This window comes from Patagioenas fasciata, chromosome 3 (assembly GCF_037038585.1).
Source record: "Patagioenas fasciata isolate bPatFas1 chromosome 3, bPatFas1.hap1, whole genome shotgun sequence".
Classification (NCBI taxonomy): Eukaryota; Metazoa; Chordata; class Aves; order Columbiformes; family Columbidae; genus Patagioenas; species Patagioenas fasciata.
Genome location: NC_092522.1, coordinates 102821693 through 102843279, shown reverse-complemented (window position 1 = coordinate 102843279; position 21587 = coordinate 102821693). Strand labels below are relative to the sequence as shown.

The 21587-nt window shown below is 33.7% G+C and overlaps 1 protein-coding gene across 2 annotated transcripts in view; it reads right to left on the bottom strand.

Annotated features, from left to right (window-relative positions):
- Nucleotides 1-2688: 2688 nt before the first annotated feature.
- CSMD1 (CUB and Sushi multiple domains 1) overlaps nucleotides 2689-21587 on the bottom strand; it is a 1060719-nt gene continuing 1041820 nt past the window's right edge. For both annotated transcript variants that reach the window (XM_065834358.2, XM_071807004.1), the window contains 5 exons: nucleotides 18426-18587; nucleotides 17369-17481; nucleotides 16601-16688; nucleotides 10047-10179; nucleotides 2689-6273 (listed from right to left, as the gene is read on the bottom strand). In XM_065834358.2, coding sequence (XP_065690430.2) covers nucleotides 6114-6273; nucleotides 10047-10179; nucleotides 16601-16688; nucleotides 17369-17481; nucleotides 18426-18587 — 656 coding nt within the window. In that variant the 3' untranslated portion in view covers nucleotides 2689-6113. The remainder of the gene's footprint in view (nucleotides 6274-10046; nucleotides 10180-16600; nucleotides 16689-17368; nucleotides 17482-18425; nucleotides 18588-21587) is intronic.

The window sequence follows — 21587 nt, the reverse complement described above, 5'->3', positions numbered from 1 at the left end:
GTTTGTGTTTATCCATTGCTGTTAGAATGCTTCCAGACAAATAGTCTGGCTAGTGCTATGTAATCTCCAAGTGAAGTAAATTTCTAATATTACCTCTTTCCAATTACAAAATCCAAGGTGAAAAATTATAAGAAGTAAGAAATACTTCCATTATTTTTGTTTGCTAACTCTGTCTCCATTCTCTGGACTTAATAAGTATTTCCTTAGTCATATTTCTTTAATTCCTCACATTATTTTGAAAATTTGCTTATCATGCTAAGAACCAATAACTATTGATTTTTCTAATCTGATACGTAGCTTTCTTTAACAAATTTATATCTATAATCTTATTTTTATTGTTACCTATGTCCATCTTTTTGGTTGATACTCATATTTTTCCGATCTTGAATTACTTAGAACATACTTCTAATGTTATTTACAATTTAATTTCATTGCTAAGCCAGTCTGGTGTCTCTACTGTTGATTTAAGGGTAGTTCTTCTAAATTTTTACTAGGTCAAATTCTGCACTGCAAAGAGAAAGAGTAATGAAGATTTCCCAGCACCTGCTTTCAACAGCTGAGTGCTTTTAGCAGTTTTCTTTATGATTAACAACCTGGTGTTTCTCCTTAGGCTAAAGAAGCCATCTGAACTCTGATCTTCCACATCTAATTTGACTGCTCTAATGAGTATACTATTGGATATAAGAGGGAAAAGGAGCACTAACTACCCATTGTATTTTCTAGCTTCCTGGAAGCTAGAAAACTATGAATTCCAGCAGAAAGATTTATGTTCTTCAGGCCAAAAGTGATATGCTTAAGAATTTCTCTTGCCTGAATATTTCTTGCTGATCAGTATAGTTGGCTTTGTTCAGCTTGCTGGCCTCTGTGGATCTCATGTGCAGATTCTTACCTGTCTCATAATTTCTATTTGGACTGCAGACACACGATTTGATGCTGAATCTTCTATCAAACAACAAACACACCTAAAAGTTAAACACTGCTAAACTGAGCCAAAGTTCTACTGTGGATAAAGCTCCAAGCATATTCACATTTCTATACATTTATTCCATACATCTCTAATTTTAAAAAGTTATAATTTAATTAAACAAATATAAATGTTTATGAGGATCTTCTATTTCTTTATATAATCAAGTCCTGATAATTAATGACTAGGCATATGCTAGCCATTGTTTAATTTTTTTATCTGACACAGTGAGGTACAGACTACAGTCCTATGTTCATTGGAAGAAAGAACTTTGTCCTGGAAGACTGTAAGCTCTGGAATGGATCCCTAAAGCACTATTTTCTTTTTTTTCATTACAGACACATGCTTTAAAGTAATTTATTCTATTTGTTTAAAGGCAGTATTTTCCAGAAAGCATCTTCCTCTTCCACCTTTTGACTTCTGTTTTCTCAAGCATTGAACCATATGCATTAAAGCTACTATGGTTTCAAGTTAGCAATCATGTTAAAGCAGGTAGTGGTGTATTTAATGTAGTTTATTGGAGTTTGAGATTAAAAGCATTTTCAATTTTTTTTTTTTTTTAAAGCATTTTCCATTCTGAGTAAATCATACCAGTAGGTATGCTATCCCTTTGATACTGTTTATGACCTCACTGATACTATTGAGCTAGTTAGGTGTCAGCTGAGAACCAAATATTTTTGTCTTTATAGATTCAGCTGAGCATGTCTCATACATAACTGTATCCTCAAACCACAGAGAAGATTTATTTTATAGAAATGGTTTGTCTAGAATCCAAAATTGAATATACCATGCTACATTTTTCAATAGGTCATGAGGTGAAATAGTTTTCCGGAGCTGGCATGGCAATCTGGCAACATCAAAAAGAACAGTAGTTCATTTGTTTAGTGTGTATTCGAATGTTGTTGTGATAAGAGGTAAAAATCATGACTCGCTGTCAGATAATGCTTTGATATTCACATTGATAGTATTAGGATTATAGCTTGTAGTTTAGCGTCAAAAGATGAGAACTTTTAACAACTGTCTGTACAATATCATATTACCAGAACGACAGATTGTGAAGATGAGAAAGGAAGCAAGGGCATGCTCATATTTTTTTTTTTTTTTAAAAGTGAACCACAGTCGTATACTACCACTGATTAACAAAGAAATAATGGGTAGAATATTCTTAAAGCCTAACTAATTCTTTATTAAGCTGTCAATGAGTAAATCCAATATATAAATGTTTTAAACGAATACAGAGTAAAATATTTTAAAAAAAATAGCATTTCAGGTTTTGATCCTGAAAACACCAAAATGTATGGCTATCTTTATGTATGTAAATATTTTCATTTCAGTAGAAGTATGTGAATCTAAGTGACTGCAGAACAGGCTCTTGGATAGAACTGGAAATAGCTCTGGCTCCATGTGATCCATCACTTCCATAGTTAGGATGCAGGCTTGTGGAAGAATAAACAGGTTATTTTTTATAAAACAAACAAATGATCTGGGAGCATAAGTCTCATTTTACAATCTGAATAATAAGTGTAATATAACCAGAGGTTAAACCCCATCATACTAGATAGCACCTGAAAAATGTTGTCAAGTAACGCTTGGGAACTTAAAATGACAAGATTAAGATTCTACTAAACAATCTAATGTAATGAAAAATCAATATCTGAGATTTAAAAGCATATCAGTAAATAGAAGGAAAAAAGTTTATAAGAATAGGTCACAAAACCTGAAAATCGAAAATTAAATATTTAATAAGAACTCTGAATTTCCTTTCAAGGTAGGTGGCATTGCACAGGCTATATTACAATCTTTATAGTATTTTTTTTCTTGCCGAAGAGAATACTGTTTATTTTTAACAGGCCACTTTAATATTAATACATGTGTAACAGGATCAGAACCAAAAATCAGCTAAAGATGGTAAATTTTACATTATCGGGAAAATTACAATTTTTTGTATTGTAAAAACATTTATTTTTAACAATTTACCTACATTAATCAAAAAAGTACAGCATATTTAATAATTTTACAAATTCTTCATAAAAAATATATCTCTGTACAAAAAGTTCTTTTGCACCTACTTCATGTCACAGCAGCATGTAGTGAAATGGCAGAATGACATACTGGGAATGAAAATTAGATTGACTTGATCATAATGCCGGCATTCTTCCCCAACCCCCCGCCCTTGCCCTCCCACCTTTTTTTTTTTTTTTTTTTTTAATAACAGCTTTTATTTGTTTACAAAATATTTTACACAAGAAAAAAAATTATTGCAGCTAGCCTGGAGAAAGGCAAGATGTGTGATACAAGCAGCAGTTTTTAACAGCTTTGAAGCACATAACCTGTTTTTTAAAAAAATACATAGCATGTATTATTAGCCCATCATAATGATCTGGTCAACACTGGGGGAATAGTCTTCTGCATATATCTCAGAAAGCAGATTTCCTGGCTGCCATTACCTGGCCACTGCACAACATTTTAAAGAGTCTTATTCTGGTGAAGCACCATATATAACTGCATGCATACACAGCCATCTGCAAAATATCTTCAGGAGAAAGAGTTCCGACCTAAACAGAAGACTCAGCCATAGCAGAGAACCAAAGTCATTTGAAGGATGTGGATAGAACTGACAAAACTACAAGAGCATTCCTTTACTTGGGTTCTAATCTGAAGCTCCTGTTCAATCAATATTCCAAACAAACACCTTAGGATAACTCGTCAATGTACCCAATTTTGGATATCCCTGATCAAGGAACACTCACTTGTGATAAACACTCCTTACATAACCTCCTGAAAATGAACCACTACATAAAGAATTCACAGGATCTGGGCTCTCTAACACAAAAGACCAAATAATTTAACTGTTCTCTTTTCTGGGACCTTTCCTCCGACATTCTTTGGTGGTCATAGTGAGACAGGTCACTGAAGAATACACTGTAAGAGCAGGAGTAGAAAATGTCAGTAATAGCTACTTAGCTAGAATTTTGCTGTTGTTTTCAAGACTCTTTTTTTTTTTTTTTTTTTTTCCTGCCATTGCCACTGCAGAAAGACTTCCAAAGAAGTAATATCTATTTTGAACACCTGTCAAAAACTTTAATCACACAACAGCTTCCCTCCCTGGCCCACTGTTCCTATGGAAGCACTTCTTTTTCAGAACAACTTCCTCTACATGGGGGAGGATGAGGACAACAACTTTGATCTGATGACTTTGTTCTTTCTCAGAAAATGTGAAGGCCTCTGAGATGTGACAAATAAATGAAACTTAATGCACAAAAACCTCAAACAAAAAAGAAAGTCAAAAGTACTAACAAAATGAACAAGGAACTGACTGGAAAGGATTATTTATTACATTTTCTTGAGAGTTTCTTGCTCATATGGAGAATATAACAGCTAGAGGCCCTACAATACTGTATTATATTGCTGGTATTTTTCATCTACAAGATGTAGAGTTGTCAAGCTGACCAAGGGTTACCTTTGAAATTTTCTTTGCGTTCTGCCACATTAACTGAAAAATCTGTTATTTGGCTTACATTACCTTTTTGTTTTGCATATAACAGACAGATCTACACACATATGGAATTCAGAAACATTCTTCTACAGTTTTTGATAGCAACTGGACATTAGGACAGTTTGAAATTCAGAAAAATAAAACAAAACAACAACAAAAATAATCCTGAATTTTAAAGAAAAGTAGAGCAACTTTCCTGGTTTCTGAGCTCAATGTGTATGACTAAAATCAGATTTTGTTTCAGTATTTCCTTAATTCCCTAATTCTGACACTCAGTTTAATTAATCTGCCCAATGGCATTTTTGTTTGTTTGTTTTCGTTCAATAAAACCTCTAATTCTAAGCAAATGTTAATGATTTACTTAACTGTTCATATTTACAAATGTCAAACTTTGTCAAACTGTGTAAGTACAAAAGCAGTAAGCAGTGAGTTTAGAAAATCTGAAAAGAAACTGAAAGCAAAGATAATTGAATATTTCTTTTTGTTCAAAGTAGAAACTGACAGCTTGTTATAGGCAATTTGCACTGGGTTTACATACGCTACTGTAATGTGTTTTAGTTCATGTAACATCAGAAAATGATGTCACATTACAGGAAAAAATGGAAAAAAATGCAAAAGGGAAGACTGTATTATGAGCACAGGCCCACAAGCTTTATGAGCTATCTAAAATAAATTACTATTCACATTTGTACATGGCAAGCAGCAATAACTGCTAACCCCCCTGCTGTTAAATAGTATGATACTGAAAATGATGGTTGATGACTGATTTCAGAATAAAACAATATTAACAATGGAAAATTCTTAGAAAGGGGCTCTTGTTCTGGCTGAAAGTCTTCAGTGACTTGTAAGAAATTTAGTCAAAATTTGACAAAAGAAATATTGTCTTCTATCACACAAGGCTTTAAGTGGTGCTAAGCATGGGGCTCATAATTTAATATTCCAAGTAGATTTATTGTGGAATGTTTTGCTTGGCAGAGTTGGTGAATATCTGTATACAATGGACAGTGTGTAGAAACCCTGTATATTTTTACCAGTAGGTCACTCAGTCATCCATAACACTCTAGTGCAAAAAAATTGTGCAATATAAGGGCTGATTGGGAAACTGGCAAAACATCCTACATATGAGAGACACTCTAAGTTTCTTTAATTTTATCAAGATTTCAATGGTAAAGCATTTGCAGGTGTATGCAACCTTGAGGAAGGTTGTCTTCTTTGAGAGAGCTTTATTTCTTCAGAATATTCCCAGGGATAATCTGTGGTGCTATCATTTGTCACAGTACTCAAAGGATTTATCCAAGTGCCCAGAAGAATGCATTGAAAGGCATCCAGCCACATACAAATATGAAAGTCTGAGGCATTAAATATGACAAATTGGCATGACTTGGCAGTCTTCCTTAAAGTGTGCCTTGATTTGAAGCAGACGCAGCCAGGCATTTTGATCCAACTTTAAGATGAAAAAATATTCTTTGTCTGATCCCCAGAAGACTGACACATTTTTACCAGAAAATTTAGCTGCATGTACGCTGACAGAAGATGTTAAAGATTACAGCAGCGAAGCCAAGAAAAGAAGGGAAACTGGTATATGGCACCAAAGGAATTACTGCTTGTCCATCAGAGGTATGGCTATGAATCAGTCATATTGGGCACTGAAGGCTATACCACTGTACAAACTGTGTTCAGAGTCGTATCAAACCTCACAGCCTTTGCCTCTGTGGGTTTTAAGTTTGTGTCATACATGGGATTTTCAAATGAAGCCTGTCCATTACTGTTTTCATGTCCAGCATATCCATTGTACTGTACTTTTGGTCTTGTTCTGAGGAAAGAAAAGAAAAGGAAAAAAAAAAAGATAAAATTATCATTAGTAACCTTAAAAATAAACATTGTAAAATTATTGTTTTATCTATAAAATACACAAGTTGCATGGCTCTATCTAAATGTAATAAAAGAAGACCCATAAAGGATGTCATAGGGACTTAACTTCCAGTCAGATTTCTCTTATTTTACTTTTCATAAAATAAAGACAAGAAAGTAAATTCCTAATGGGAAAACTGATGCTACAAAACACAGAGATAATGTAGGTAAACTACAGGTTTGCATTTTCCATTATGAAATTTTCAAAAGAATGACAACTTCATGTCTTATTGCCGAAATTGGCAGCCAAAAGTAAAGCAATGTACAACAAAAATATGAAGAAAAGTAAAGTTGGAACTGATCACATTTATAATATTTTCTGTCAGTAGTAACAATTATGGTCTTTTCTGATGGCTTTTTTAGATTGCTAGTTCAAGCATAAAAGAATCTGCATGCAAAGTGGAAACACTTATTTAATCTTTACTAAATTAATGCTTTATCAATTTCCAAATATATATCCTGGTTTTTTAAGTATTGACATTAGTGTCAGAACTGCAGTAGTATCTTTAATAGGTGGATTTAATTTGATCACCATCAAGCATATTCTAATTGACTTTCCTGGAGATTTAGGATTTACCCACGCTAATTTTTGTAGTACACCTAGTAGGCAACTGGACAATCTGTGTAAATGTTCTGATGAAGAGCAATACAAATTGTGATTTTAAAGGACTTGAATGAAGTAGATGACTTAGATGTCCATAGAAAGAAGAGAGTGTTTCCTAATTGATCCTGTTGGTAACACCTTCGGTTTTAGATGAGATAAACACCCACAGACTTTATTGACTTGGATATTTTCCAGCAGAGGTAGAGGGAACAGTTCAGTAATTTGCTGCTATCAGCTGTTTATTACCACTCCAGAGCAGAAAGTTAGTGTTGCACCATTGAAGTGCTGTAACAGGTCCCCTGGGTACTATTAAATCTAAGTCAGTGCAAAGTCAGCCAGCATAACTTAAATCAGGTAACTTTTGCACTGACATGGTAAGTGTCCAGAATATCTTGTACTACTAGTTGTGGTAACCGTCAGATAAGGGCCAGTAATTTCAGTTATTTCAGATAGTTCTGCCCTAGCATGCCTGCTCATGTCTATAAATACTTGAAGCAATAAACACTACTATATACTTTGACAGAGATTTTTTATGTCCAAACATATATAATAAGATTTATCAAATCCTAACCAGCATTCACATAAATATTGACATTTTAATATCAAAAGATACAAAGCATTATTTTTCAGTAACCACTCTTCTAATTTGGATAGTGTTTTACCACCAGAAACATATAAAAACTTGAAGGATGTTCACATTTTTATGTGAAACTTTGTTAGAATATGCTAAGTCAATAACTAAATGAAAAATAAAACAGAATTGTTCAGACTTTCTGATATATCTAGTAAAATGATATCCTATTGTATTTTACTACTTTAACCTTAAATCTCTTAGTATCTAAAAGTATCTACGTGTAATTGAAATAAGGCAAGAACGACAATGAAGGAGCACAAAATGTAGATGCTTTGTGCTTAATAAATGTAAAGCAATTTAGAAAAGAATCTCATTATAATACTTTAGAAAAGGGTTCTTGAAAATCAAACTATTTTTTTTAGAAAATCATTCTTTTTCGATAGGAGATTGGGAAAACTATCTCTGGAAATATGTCGGTAATGGAAATCTATCACATACAAAAAAAAATTGTTACTCCTAAATATGCCCTTTCCTCCTATTTTCATTTTAGAAGTAACAAAACATGCTTAGACATCTTTACTACAAGCTTTTCTAAGTGTAAGCAATTAAACATATTTTAATTTTCTGAAAGATGGTGATGCTGTCTTCATTCCCGAAGCGATCTCTGTTTGTCAGATAAAAGGTGCAGAAACTGTGTAAAAAGGTTTAACAGCCCTGATTCTAATTAGATTCTATTAATCTGACATAGGCATAGCAGAAACTTCCATAAAATCATCCCCTAAGAAGACTTGCTAATTCTCAGATATAGAGAGCCTCTAGGGGCATAACTATCACATAATTGTGAAAATTTCCTCTTGTTATTCTGGTCATTAAGGTCATTTCAAGGAAGTCCCTTCAAAAGTCACAGATTCTAGTATCTTTCCTTTGGGACATCCTTTGATTTGAAGAGGAAAAAGGTGACCTAAAGTTACTTTAAGTAATCAACTTGTTAATTTTCTGATGACAATATGACATTGATAACCCCTTTAAAAACTGTTTCAATGGAATAAATTGTTTGAAAATATAAAACAGGAAGAAAAATCTTTGAAAGATTAAGTTACGAGTAGCATCTCCTTTTTCAAGTATCTAATGCATTTCAATTAGATTAAGGTAGGCAGAACTGCAATGCTGCACCAGCAGTACCATAAATATCAGGCTTATAGCTGGTCATCTGAAAACTAAGTTTTATCTCTCCTAAATGCATATATATTCCTAATAAATAGAAAACCGAACCTCCACCAGTTATGTAGGACATCACAAACTTCATCGAATAAAACAGAAAATGTACCCCTATGTCAAAATACAGTTTTATTAGTTTTATCTTCAAGTTTGCTTCCTATTTCTAAGAGCAAAGTGACAGTAATCTTCCCTTTATGTTCCATTTTTTCCCCCTATCTGAATAACCGTGTTCAGGCTGCTCTTTAGGTTTGCACATTGCAGAACAGGAGCTACCTGAGAATGCAGATCTGTAGACATCGGAAAGGCATCTCACAATAACATGTTCTGAGACAGAGTTCACAGCTCTTCCTTAGCAAGTTTTTCAACTAAAGGTTGTATTACACTTCAGGACATGCATAATTTAAACTGGAGTTCAAAAGCTCAAATGCTACTGCAATTTCCTTTTTCCTAAATCATCTAATACTGAGGTGAGTAGACAGTCCAGTCCATCACAGGGCAATGGTGGACTTGTTTGTCTATGTGATTTCTTATAATCATGAAATACCCTTGGTATCATGATTATAGAACAAAAGTTTCAAGAACATGCTATTAAAAATCAGTATTTCTGTTAAATGACATTGTGCAAACTTCAAATAACACAAGGAGGTTAGAGAGTATTGTAGTTCAATACAAAAAAAATAAGATTTTTTCCAAAAAGCTCTAGCTGAATAGCACTCAGAATGAACAAATGTTCAATAGTTACATAGATAACAGTTTTAGAAACAGATTTCAGACAAGATCATTTTTCTTTTATTATCTAACGGCATATGAAAATTTCATAAGAGTCAAAATGATGTCAATTCTGGTCGCATCTATTAGCTTATTCAGCATGTACTCTAAGTAGTCTCATTATAGGCTGTTCTTTCATGGGATTTATGGATTTTTCAGCTTGTATAATTAATACTCATAAGCATTTTGAAAGAAGTAGCATACATTCAATTTAATAAAGCAATAAAATGAAAGAATAAAACATGTGACCTGAGATTTCAATCTGATTCAGCCTAATGAACCGAGAAGGTCAATAGACCTTTGCTCCTTAACGCAGTGCCTCATTTTTCTAATTGTTCATCATTAAGAACTGCCCTACACTGAACCCCTGTGTCAGAATACTTAGAAATATTTGTCTTTCTAGGGAAAATATATTCTTGAAAGCTTTGGTATTGTTTTCCCTAGTTACACTTACCTATCAAAATTAAACCAAAAACTTATTAAGTTACTGAATAAATAACATTTACAATACCTGTGTTTGTAGAGGTAAAATGCAAATCCTGATAATATTAGAGCAAAGAATGGTACTAGGATGGCAGCTGCAACAGAACTGCTGTTTGTACCGTAATAGTGATTTGAAAGGTCTGTGTCTGTACTTAAAGGACCTGAAATGAAACAAAAGGGTAGAAATAAAATTCCCAGGTTTTCTGTCTCACAGTTCTCTTTTTATTCAAGAATGAAAGAAAATGGTGTCTTGATAAAACAACTCTGTTTACAAACATGAAATAAATACCACGTGGTATCATAGTATAAATCTTGTTAATACCACTTACCAAAAAGTAACAAAATTATTTGAAAACAATATTCAGCAAGTAAAATAATTATGAATTGCAACTCTCATGAGTCACCAATTAAATAATCTTAAGTCATTTACCTTCTAAAAAGATTTGTTAATACTGTAAAAAGTATTCTGTGCTCGCGGCCTTAATATTCAGCTGATAAACAATAATCAATGCAAGACCACATCAAACAGGAAAAAAGAAGAGACAACTGAGGTAACTGTGGTAAAACACAAAGGTTCTTTGCAGAAAAATAGCACTCCCTCGTCTGCGCACCTGTATGCATGTTCTGGGTGCTTTACAACCTCCTTTCAGGGGAGAGACATGAGCATGTTTTAGAGCCCGTGGAAGCTGCATTTGCACTAGGATAAAATTGAGGTGCAGAGAACACAAAGGCATGTCCTTGCTGGGTTCCTGTTGTGGACAAGTAGGTAACCCAAACTGTAAGGCATTTTGCAGATCCCATTTTTCCATCAGTATAGAGACATTGCTAAATTGCTTAAATAGGTGGCCAACTTGACAATACAAATTGTAAAGGATAAAAAATAATTTTATAGGGAAAAAATTAGAAAATTTATATAAAATTTTAAATCCAACTCCACATTGCCAGTTGGAACTCACAGATCTTCGGAGAGCAATATATAGATCTTATCCAAGAAGGAGAGACCAGGACAGAGGGAAAATACAGTGAAGATGGCGCTGGAACAGATATTTGGGCATACTATTCTGGAATATTTCTGCTGATGTTAGCAGAGAAGAATATAAGACACTGGTGTTCACCACTCAGAAATGCTCCAACCTACCAGTACACACTGTCTCAAATATCACAGCTATCTCATCGATGGCAACAGCATCAGTTAGTCTTTTTAGGCCTCTGTCATAGACCAAGTTGTACAGCAGACACAGCTATTGTGCTGTTTTCAGCCATCTACTAAAATATCTTAAAAAGTTGCAATACTGAGACAGAAGCAAACAATTCTCCTATGATTTCCTGAACTTCAAGCTCAGTGCAAAGGAGGAATGAAGGAAATGGTTGAATCACCATCCCTGGAAGTGTTTAAAAGAAGCCTACATGAGGTTCTTAGGGATATGGTTTAGTGAGTGTTAGGTTAGTGGTTGGGTCTCTTCCAACCAAAATTATTCTGTGATTCTAAGATTTTTTTTTTCTGTTAGATATTTTTAAAACTTACATGTTTTGATTGCTAATATTATAATTCCTTTTACAAAATGTATTCCATTCTAGGAAGTAATTAAGCTCCCTTTAAAATGAAGACAGCTGCCCTAGGAATTTCAGAATTGCCAGGTTTGATCACTAAACATGGCAAACTACTGTCCTTCAGTGTTTTCACTGCCTTAATCTTCTGTTGTATTTCATGCTTCTGTATAGTACTCTGTAGAAAGGGTGAAGTCTAACTCTTCAAATCAATAAATCTGCTACTGTGGTACTTGAGATCCTGTTATGAGCTTTATCACACTACTGTTGAGTATCTTAATTAACACTGAACTGTTTTAAAGTAGAGCCAGTGTATTATAAAAATCTTTGGACTTTAGTAATCCAATATTTGTCCCAATACTCAAGGTGTGGAAAGGCTGTTGGCATAATTTTATGTATTTGTGTTGTATTGCACATGTACTGCACATTCTCCAACCAATCTAAATTAAAGGCAGAATAAAATAATTACCATAGTTAATAAATGCTTAAGAAATGTTAATTTAAATGATCCTTTTGAATTTTTAATTGGTTATAAGAAGTGACAGAAGTTTAAAAAACTGCATGCAGTTATCACTGTCTTCATCCTTGACTATCACAGTTCCCAGCTGTTTTTGCAATTATTTGAAATAATTAATAAAAAAAAAAATGGTAATGATCAAATTCATTGCAGTCAGCTTTTATCAACAAAAACTTAGAATTATTATTCCAGCTCTTATTTAAAATTCTAACCAAGTATAAAAATAAACAGAAAGTGTCTGATTAATAGACTCTTAATTTACGTTTCAAAGCTATTATCGTGGCACGTATGATAGATACATTTTAATGTAGGAGCATAAAAAAATTATAAAATATCTTATCAGAATTCAACAAAAATAAAACAATAGTTTGAAATTAATAATAAGCAAGCTTTGGTGTTAAATTTGGTATGGAATTTTTTGAAAATTTAATTTTTGTATGTGTGTGTAACTGAACATCTAAAATTAGGCACAAACTTACATTTGGATAATTTCTTTTTAAGTTATCTCTGATAACTGACCCACACTTAATAATTAGTATTCAGAACTCCTATTTGAGGTAATTGAATATTCTATATCTCTACAGTTTTTAAAGTACCACATTTAGGCTAATCAAGCTTGAAATTTTCAACCTTTAATTGGCACTGGAGAAATGTTGACCAGTTTCAGACTACGCAGTGATGTGCTTTTCATTATGGAAGAGAAATGTTGCTGCAATTCTCAATAATTTGGATTTTATTCATGTATGAGAATCAATATAACTTCAAGACAGCCTGGTCTACTTATTACCATCCTTTTCAGAGCTGTTTGTGATTAAACATATCCTGATGTGTGCTTTGTATTTCTTCTGACAGCATTATCATGATGAGAAATGGGAAAACCTGTTACACTGCTCTAATTTAGGTATTGATTGCACCACAGCTAAAACCAGAAAAGTGGAAATATATGCATACTAATAGATGAAAAAAAAAAACAAACCAAACACAAAAGATAGCGTGTTTTTCTTTTCATTAAAAAGGACATACTTTGTCACTAGCAAACATGTTGTTTAATAGAGGGATACTGAGTAAGATTAAAGGTTTTTTAAAACATTTGAGAGAATAACAGGTTTCTTTAGCCTCCTAAAAACAGCAGTGGTCAGGTGAAGTTCAAATTCTGGTAATAGACAGTGAAATCATTATTGCACAAGCAACGTACTTGTTCCCACTTAGTTGGTTACTGAGTTTTCTCGTCTATACATACTAGAAAATAATACTTTATTGTAAGAAAATATTCATTTAGCATTCCCTTATCTTTGTTTCTCCTGTGACTCCTAGCCCTGGGTTTCAGCTGTCTCCTTCAGTACAGCATGGCTCAGTTTCACTGAGAAATGCTGTTGAACTGGGAGGAAGTGTAAAAGCAAAGGCCATGCAAGACAAGAAAAGTAGAATTACAGGTAGAAGACTAATTCCTGAGAAAAGGATTGTTAGCAGGTCAAGGATTTAAGAGAAAAAATACTAAATAGAAAGCAAGTCAACAGCTTCTAAGGAGCAACAGAGGCTGGATCTTCTACCTGCCTGATAACTGCTGGATAGAAAAGACTCTTTGGATACCTCATTGGGTGTGAGGAGTACATTAATATATAGTCTCATAGCTCATTAGTCCTAGCTATCTGTGCATTAGCTAATGCACAACCATTTTGTTCTCTGAAGCTGTGAGTATCCTGTCTAGATGGAGAGTTTATTTGGAAATGATGAAAGTTGTGCAAAATGATCTGGAGAGGAGAGACAACATATTTATAGAGTGAAATTTAAAATTCACAAGCCCCATGATGTTCAACGCTTTTAAGGCTGATCAATTTCAAGAAATGAACGTGTATTTCACAGCCAATGATATAATATATCACAGTCACAAATTAATTATTCATATTTCATATTGGTTACCTCAGTCTAGTTAAGCCAAAAAATTACTTTGAGGAAAAAAAAGAAAAATGGTCATTGCATTTCACCAGAAGTAATAAATACAGGAAAATAATCATTTGATGAAGCAAGTTTTTCTTCTTACAAAGTCACCTTTTCATACAATTTTAAATGACAGTCCAGATTGGAATGAACAAAACCAAGATTTTAGAATAATCATCTTCTGGAATTGTAGTGGTGAGGCACAGGCACTTAGGAACTACAGAAACTGAACCTGGCTGTAGACTTGTAGCCTTTAAAGACCAAGTTATTAAAACATAATAAAAGAAACAAAAAGCTTCCGGCAATGACTTATTACTTGGCAAAAAGGTTAAATAATATGGTGTCACAACTTGGGCCCCTTAAGCAGGCTCAGATACAGTTCTAATTCTTTTGGTAGACTGATAAGAGAGATCTCTTTGCCCTTTAAGCTATTCTCTAAGGCTAGAAGCAAACAGAAATGTTCCTGAAAAAGGATGAACAATTCTTAGAAAAAAAGTTCTTTCTATTTTCATGTCATTAAGTTCCAAGACTGAGCATCCACTGAACCTGGTCTTTATCTGATATTATGTGATAGGGAATTCTTCATCAAACAGATTTGTCTTTCATACTTAATGAAGTATTTCTCAGTAAATACTGTTCTTTGAAGTATGCTTGCAGGTGAAGAATTTCATATTATATTATGTATGCACTGGTGCATACATAGCTTATGCATATTTCTGGCTTAGTGTAAAGGCAGCAAATAATTTAACTTCCTGAAGAAATGGAAATACTTTAAGTCTTCAGCTGGAGGACATATGAAATCATTACCTCATCCGAATATTCATGAATGGAATTGATTTTAAAACAAAGCAAGTTACCCTTGAATATGAGAGGACATGGACAAATATTATAACCTGTGTTGGGTGGAAATTTGCTGTTTTCTTTTAGTTGTAGGTTCTTCAATAGAGAACAAACAACCTGTAGAAAATCATTGCCTATTTAGCAAGCACATAAACAAATCTAAAAGAGACAGTATCTGCATTTGTAGCAAGCTCTCCATTGAGATATCAGCGCTGAAGATGAGAGGCCCTCAGCCTAGGAATACTTGTGTAACTTGTACGATTTTTCCCCTTACTACCCTTGGGAATATGCAAACTGAGCTCTCATGTTGCGGTTCTAAACATTTATACGGAGGATGTTTTCCACTGCTGTAGAATACATCGACTGGAGAACGAGATAACTGTTGAATTGTGATTCTGCTTGTTCTTCATTTACATCCATGAGTTATTCAGATCGCTGCTAAAATACATGGATCCAAACTATTAGGTACCTGGAAAACCATGGACTTCTTATGAGGCTTGGTTTAACAAAACACAATAACACACACACGCCCCAAACAAAATGAACAAAGCCTTCTCTCACTGTTTTGAGACATCAAAGGCTACTAAATAAGTGATGTTTTAACATATCTTGATGTTCTACTTTTAAAGTGTGCTTGTTAAAATCAGAAAGAAAAAGCAGCTTAGATATTACAGTAATAAGGATTACGTGAAAGGTAGACGAATAATTGGTCCCACACAAAAGTTTACTCTGAAGACTGAAATTGTATTCAGCTTCAGTAACTGGCAGTTCTTAGGCTCTGAAGAGTAAAGTTTCCACCCCTTGTGACTAAACATATACAGCAATTTGAGAGCTGGCCAAGATGAGCATATCCATAGGATAACTGCTATTTCAGCGGCTAATAGAGCAAAGAAATACAAGGGAGACTGGGCAGAACTTAAAAGGACACTGTGTACGGGACCAATGAAGTTCATGAAACCAAGGCAATTTATAAAACGCAGATACAGTCTAGTGTAGACATATTGGCCAGGCTGTCTCCTCCTACTAGCCCAGTACTTTGCTGTGTATATACCATGTTTCTACTACTTTACAGTAGTTTTGGGTTCAGGAAATGCAGATGCACTTAGTATTTGCCAAAACTACTTTATGAATAATTATTTTATAAGTAATTTTTTGTTATTGTTTTTATGACAAAATTATTTTATGAGTAAAATAACTTGTTTTTCACCAGCCGCTGGAGCACTTGTGTCCTTAGCTGTAATATATACCTCAGTCACTCATTTAATGTTTTTGACAGCAAAACAGAATTCTATCTAAATACATATACATGGAAACACCCACTAGCAAAAAGCTTTCTCCAAATGACACTATTAAAATCAATGTTGATTCTGTCCTTTCATTTCCTGTATGATTCTGACAACAATTTATACCTTTGAGCAAAAAACATCTTTTCACTGTGTGACACTCGTTGCTTTCAAAAGGACATTCACAGAAAAGCAAGCAGCTCCTATAGCATTCTCTTTAAGAGCATCCTGTAGTCATCATACTGTTTCTACCCCAGAAAATATGAGATAGTAACAAGTTAAGCAAGTTGAACTGGGATTTGAACTGTATATTTCAAATATGCGTATTTCACCCTGTTTTTTATAACAACAACGACATGAACTAACACGTCTACTTCAGCTAGGTAGTTGTTGTTAAATTCACTCTTGCAAGACTCAAAAACATTATACATGTTAAAGGTCTATGAATGCATTTACCTTGTCTTTGGAGCATAAATTTTCCAAAGTCTTTTCCATGTATATCACCTTGATAGGTAAAAACACCTCTTTCAATCCCTGATGATACCTAGAATATGTTGAAATGGAACAAAGATTTCTGAAACAAATAAGAATATTTAGCCTTTTTTTTTTTTTAATGTAGAATGGATATATGGATACCAGATTTTCACTTTTATTCTTTAAAATATTAGTGAACTCTCTGAGCTTTTAGGATATTTATCATTTTAAGTTTGTAACAGTCTCTAAGTTTCAAAATAACACTTGCAATGACTTCAAAATATCTGATATATATTGATAGGTTTTAAAATTCTTCAGCTAGCATACAGATAATTGAATTTGTGTATGGATATAGAAGCCCACTGAACTATCAGATTTTAAATTACAATTCATAGAAAGCATTGTAAGGGGCAAAAGAGAATTGAAAATAGTAAAATAAGTCTTTTATTCTTCAATATTAAATGTAATTTTATTACAGGGAACAATTTACCAAACCAAAAAAAAAAAAAAAAAGCATAATATTACTAAAGGTAAAATTCTTACTCATCTAAGAAAAGAAGGCAAAACCATGGCAAAATGCCCTGAATCACTCCACCTTCCCCTTTGTAACCTGTGATCTCTACACTGACATCTAGAGTGCTATATTCCATATTTATAATATAAAAGGTTGGATAGAATTATAAAGTAAATCAGAAATTATTTCAAACTTCAAACTCAGCAAGCTTTATCCATAGAGGTTTGGTTACTTACATAACCATCAAGTGCCCAGTTGTCATTTTCAAACTTGCTTACAAAAACTCCACTAGATCCTTTAATCTGATAAACTTTCAAAAGCAAATGGGCTTCTTCTTTCTTGTAAATACCTATCAACATAAAGGAGGTAACATGTGCCTTTTAAACAACTTTTCAACCAGTTTGTAGAAGGATTGTTTCAAAGTTAAGTATATAGCTTTAGAACTAAAAAAATTCATAGAAAACATTCTGTAATAATAGAATACAATAATTTGGAAAATAACAAGATTTCAAGTGCTGTAATAACATGATCTTATTTTACTGATCATATTTGGTAACAGGGTGCAAAGATGGTTTTGTACTGTTTAACCTTGTATATAAATGGCCAAGAATATTTGTCTTTTCATACAGTATTTCAATAATTCTGTATACAGAATTGCCTGGAATTTCCTTGAACTGAAAAAAATTCATTTTGCACACATCACAACAGTATATTGCTATAATAAAGAAAGATAGTGGAGGGAAGGAAAATTTTCATTTGGGAGGCAACTACTGAAATTTTGTCCAAGCTCTTGACCTCAAAAAGTATGGCAGCTGATTATGTTCTTTTCAAATATAAATATGATCACAGGGTAAATCAGAACTTCACAGTCAAATTTACAGAAAGAAGTACACAATGTTGACTAAAAGGTATGCATAATTCACTAATTTATTTAATTATCTGTGTCTATTTTATTAAATGTCATTATCAAGACCTACTCTTCATCTACCACTTCAGTATTACCTGTGAGTTCAACACGTCAATATTATCCAACAGTCCAAGATGAAAAAGCCATACCTCAATATTTAATTGAAATGGAAGGGGAAAAATAGATGGGTGACTGTATAAAAATTGAGTGAAATCTGTGTAAACCATTACATAAGGACCTTTCCTTTTGCAACATAAGCAGAAAAAGTTTTTTAGTGAAAACATAAATTTTTTGTTTCATTTTGTCCTTGGCAGAAACCATAAGAAAACCAAACAGATGACAAAAATTAAAATAACAGCTTTTTTAACACCAAATTGTCAACCTACCTGATAGTTTGAGTTGGATGTTGGATGCCTCAAGGAATGTGGCATTCACTTTGCTACTTGTAGTATTGAACCAATCAACAGTCAGAGTAGCAGGCTGTCTTTTTCCTAAATATTCATAAAACCCTTTCCACAGTGAATTTATAAAAAATACATCTGAGGGAACTAGAGGTGAGCAAAAAAGAAACAAAGAAAGAGGTAACCTACAGTGAAGCAGTAATCTTTCTAGCCATTCTTATGCTCTTTTTCTGTTACAGCATCAATCCACTGTTCTAAAGAGGTAGTATAGGAAAATTTTACACCAGTGAAGACAATATATCTAATGACTTTTCTACGCAATCGCCTATAATATACTACACTTGCCCATTACAATATATGTTCTTAAATAACCTCATACTTCATAACTTGTGTGCTTCAGTGAATGTCCCCAAGACTATGAAAAATAATTAACTCTTCCCCTAGATATTTGTATGTATTTCATAAAGAGGAAGCATAATAACTTCTTCAGTGCCTTTTGCCTTCAAATTGTGCAAAAGCCACAAGTAAATATTCAAGCTCAATGTGGCATGATTTGAAAACGTGATTAGTATATTGTTTGCACTACCACTGGAGTTTGAACTACCAAGTGGAAAACCGCTATATGGCTTTGAGTACAACAGCTTCAAAGAATCTTAAGTACTCCCTTTCCAAAGAAAAAATGTCTGATTGGGGCTTTGTATCAGGTAACCTCAACTTAAGACTAAAAATCTGGGACATTAAATTTGAATTGGTATCTCACAGTCCTTAGAACTCATGTATTTTTTGAAAATACGAGAATCCTGTAAAGGGTCTTTCAGACTCTTTTTCTGACGTATGGTTCGTTGCTTTGCTACAATAGTGGCATAAAGAAAATTCAAAACCTGGCATTCTAAAAATGCATTAAAAACATGTTAAAATATTTTTATTGTCTTTGCTTTTAATTAAAATTGTGCATCTGAAGTTATTCTTATGAAGGTGACCATCTATTATTATGGCATGAACCTGACAGGGAGTTTGTAAGACTCTTATAAAGGAGCACAGACCATACTTCTTTTGTCACCTTCAACATCTTCAGTATCTAGTTTCTCTCAATTCTAGTTGTCATTAATAGCTGATAACCTTTACAAAATAGTACTATTGACTCAGTATTTACAGAATTTGCACTTGCTGCAGATGAATAGCATCAGTAGGGGAAGAAAATTGCAATATGTATTCCTGCTTCCTCGGTCATGTTTTTGTAAAAGGTTAAAATGCAAGTGCTGCAGTCCCATGGATGCTGCTGAGGAATCGATGTGGCTCTGACCCAGTTCTGTCTAGTCCTTGCAATGTCCCTACCTTACCCACCCACTGTGGGCATATGCAGAATCAGAAAAATTAACTGGGTATTATTACACTAATATTGCATCAACTGTGAATTTATCTCAGAATGTGACAAATGGGGAAATCCATGGCTACTCAATTAAAAAAGCTTCCTAAATATTTTTGCAAACACTATACAAAGCAGTGAGAACTATGAAAATCAAACACCATATTGTAGTTCTTAAACTTCCCTTGGGTATTATAAGAGTTCTTTATATTACAATACACAGTGCTGTAAAAGCGAGCTACTATTGCTTATGAAAACATTAGTTCTGGAAAAAAAAATATCAAATTACTAAAAATTAATAAACATAATCTGTATTCAGATATCCAAAGGAGGGAAATCAGAACATGAATCTATTCTGTTACAAAAATTTTAGCTTAGTGATATTAGCTTCATCTCCTTTAAAATACAGATAGCACCAAATGGAATTCTAACAAAAGCTGAGATAACAAGGTAAAGAAAATACTCCAAAATACATAGTGTTCAATACTAAAGAGAATTCATATTTTTCAAATACATAATAATAGTGCAGACCTGTTTTTTAAAAACATCTTAAAACCTTTCATTGTTAATTACTGTCACTCATTAAGACAGTTTCAGTTTTCTCCTTACCATTATTGTAATTTATCCTGCTTTTGTTTAAAACAAGACCAGTTCTCTTTTAGTGATTTTTTTCTTTCAGCTAAGTTCTTCTAAGTAACTGCACTTTTCTGAATTTTGGCTGCAAGTTTTCAGACACTTTTTGTTCCGGAGCTGATAACGGTAGCAACAGTATGCAGAAGAGGCCCAGGTTTAGACTTATTGCTATGACAGCCAGGATTACTGATATATTTCACACATCCCATAAGTGAAAGGGGTGTATTTGCAAGGAGGGCGGACAGAACAAGTGACTAAAATTGACCAACTATGTATTCCATCCCATACGTGTCCTATACCCTATGAAAGTGGGAGAGGAAGGTCTTGCTCTCTCTGACCATGGCTGGCATCTGAAGAGGACCCTGCCTGTTGTGTCTGTGATTCAAGGCCAGGTCCAGACCCTGCATCCCTGAATCCAGTTCTGGTTTATTGTGGAGTCCAGCCCAGGACTTCTGGGTGCCTGCCCTGCAGCCGCTGGAGCAATGCTAGCTCCACTGCCGGCAATGCTGCACTAGCCCGGGAAATTCAAGAGTGGTTTTGTATTTTGTTATTTTCTCTATTTATTAGTAGCATTAGTAAAGCATTTTTAACTTTTTCAACTTGTAAGTCTCTCTCCCTTTTCCTCCTATTACCTCTCCTAGTGGGGAGGGTGGGGGTTAAACAGAGAGCATCTGCCATGGTTTCTTGTCACCCTGCAGTAAATGGTAACATCATTTGCAATCACAATATTTTTGTAATGCCTTTCAAATGCTACATATTTATCAGAAGTAGTTGTAAGGGACAAGATGCATGTGAATTGATACTGATGCTTTGCATAGTAAATAAATTTGGAGACATCGTTTGTATTTTAATTTGGCATTGGAACTTCAAAATCTGTGCTGTAGCAGATTAATGCATGCCTTTAGTGCTCTGTGAGGTGAATCCTCCAATAAATGAAAACTGTATATTAATCATAATGAATGAATATTATAGCCTACTTTATTATGAGTCTGTAGAAGTAACACATTTGAGAAGAATGCATTTGTGGTTTCACCTGACACTCTCACTAATAAACTCACTAGGAAGGTTAATTATTAACAGAAATACCTTTTTATTTCATCTACTCTATAGACTCCTTCTGTGAACTGTCATGACTGTGAACCATTAAT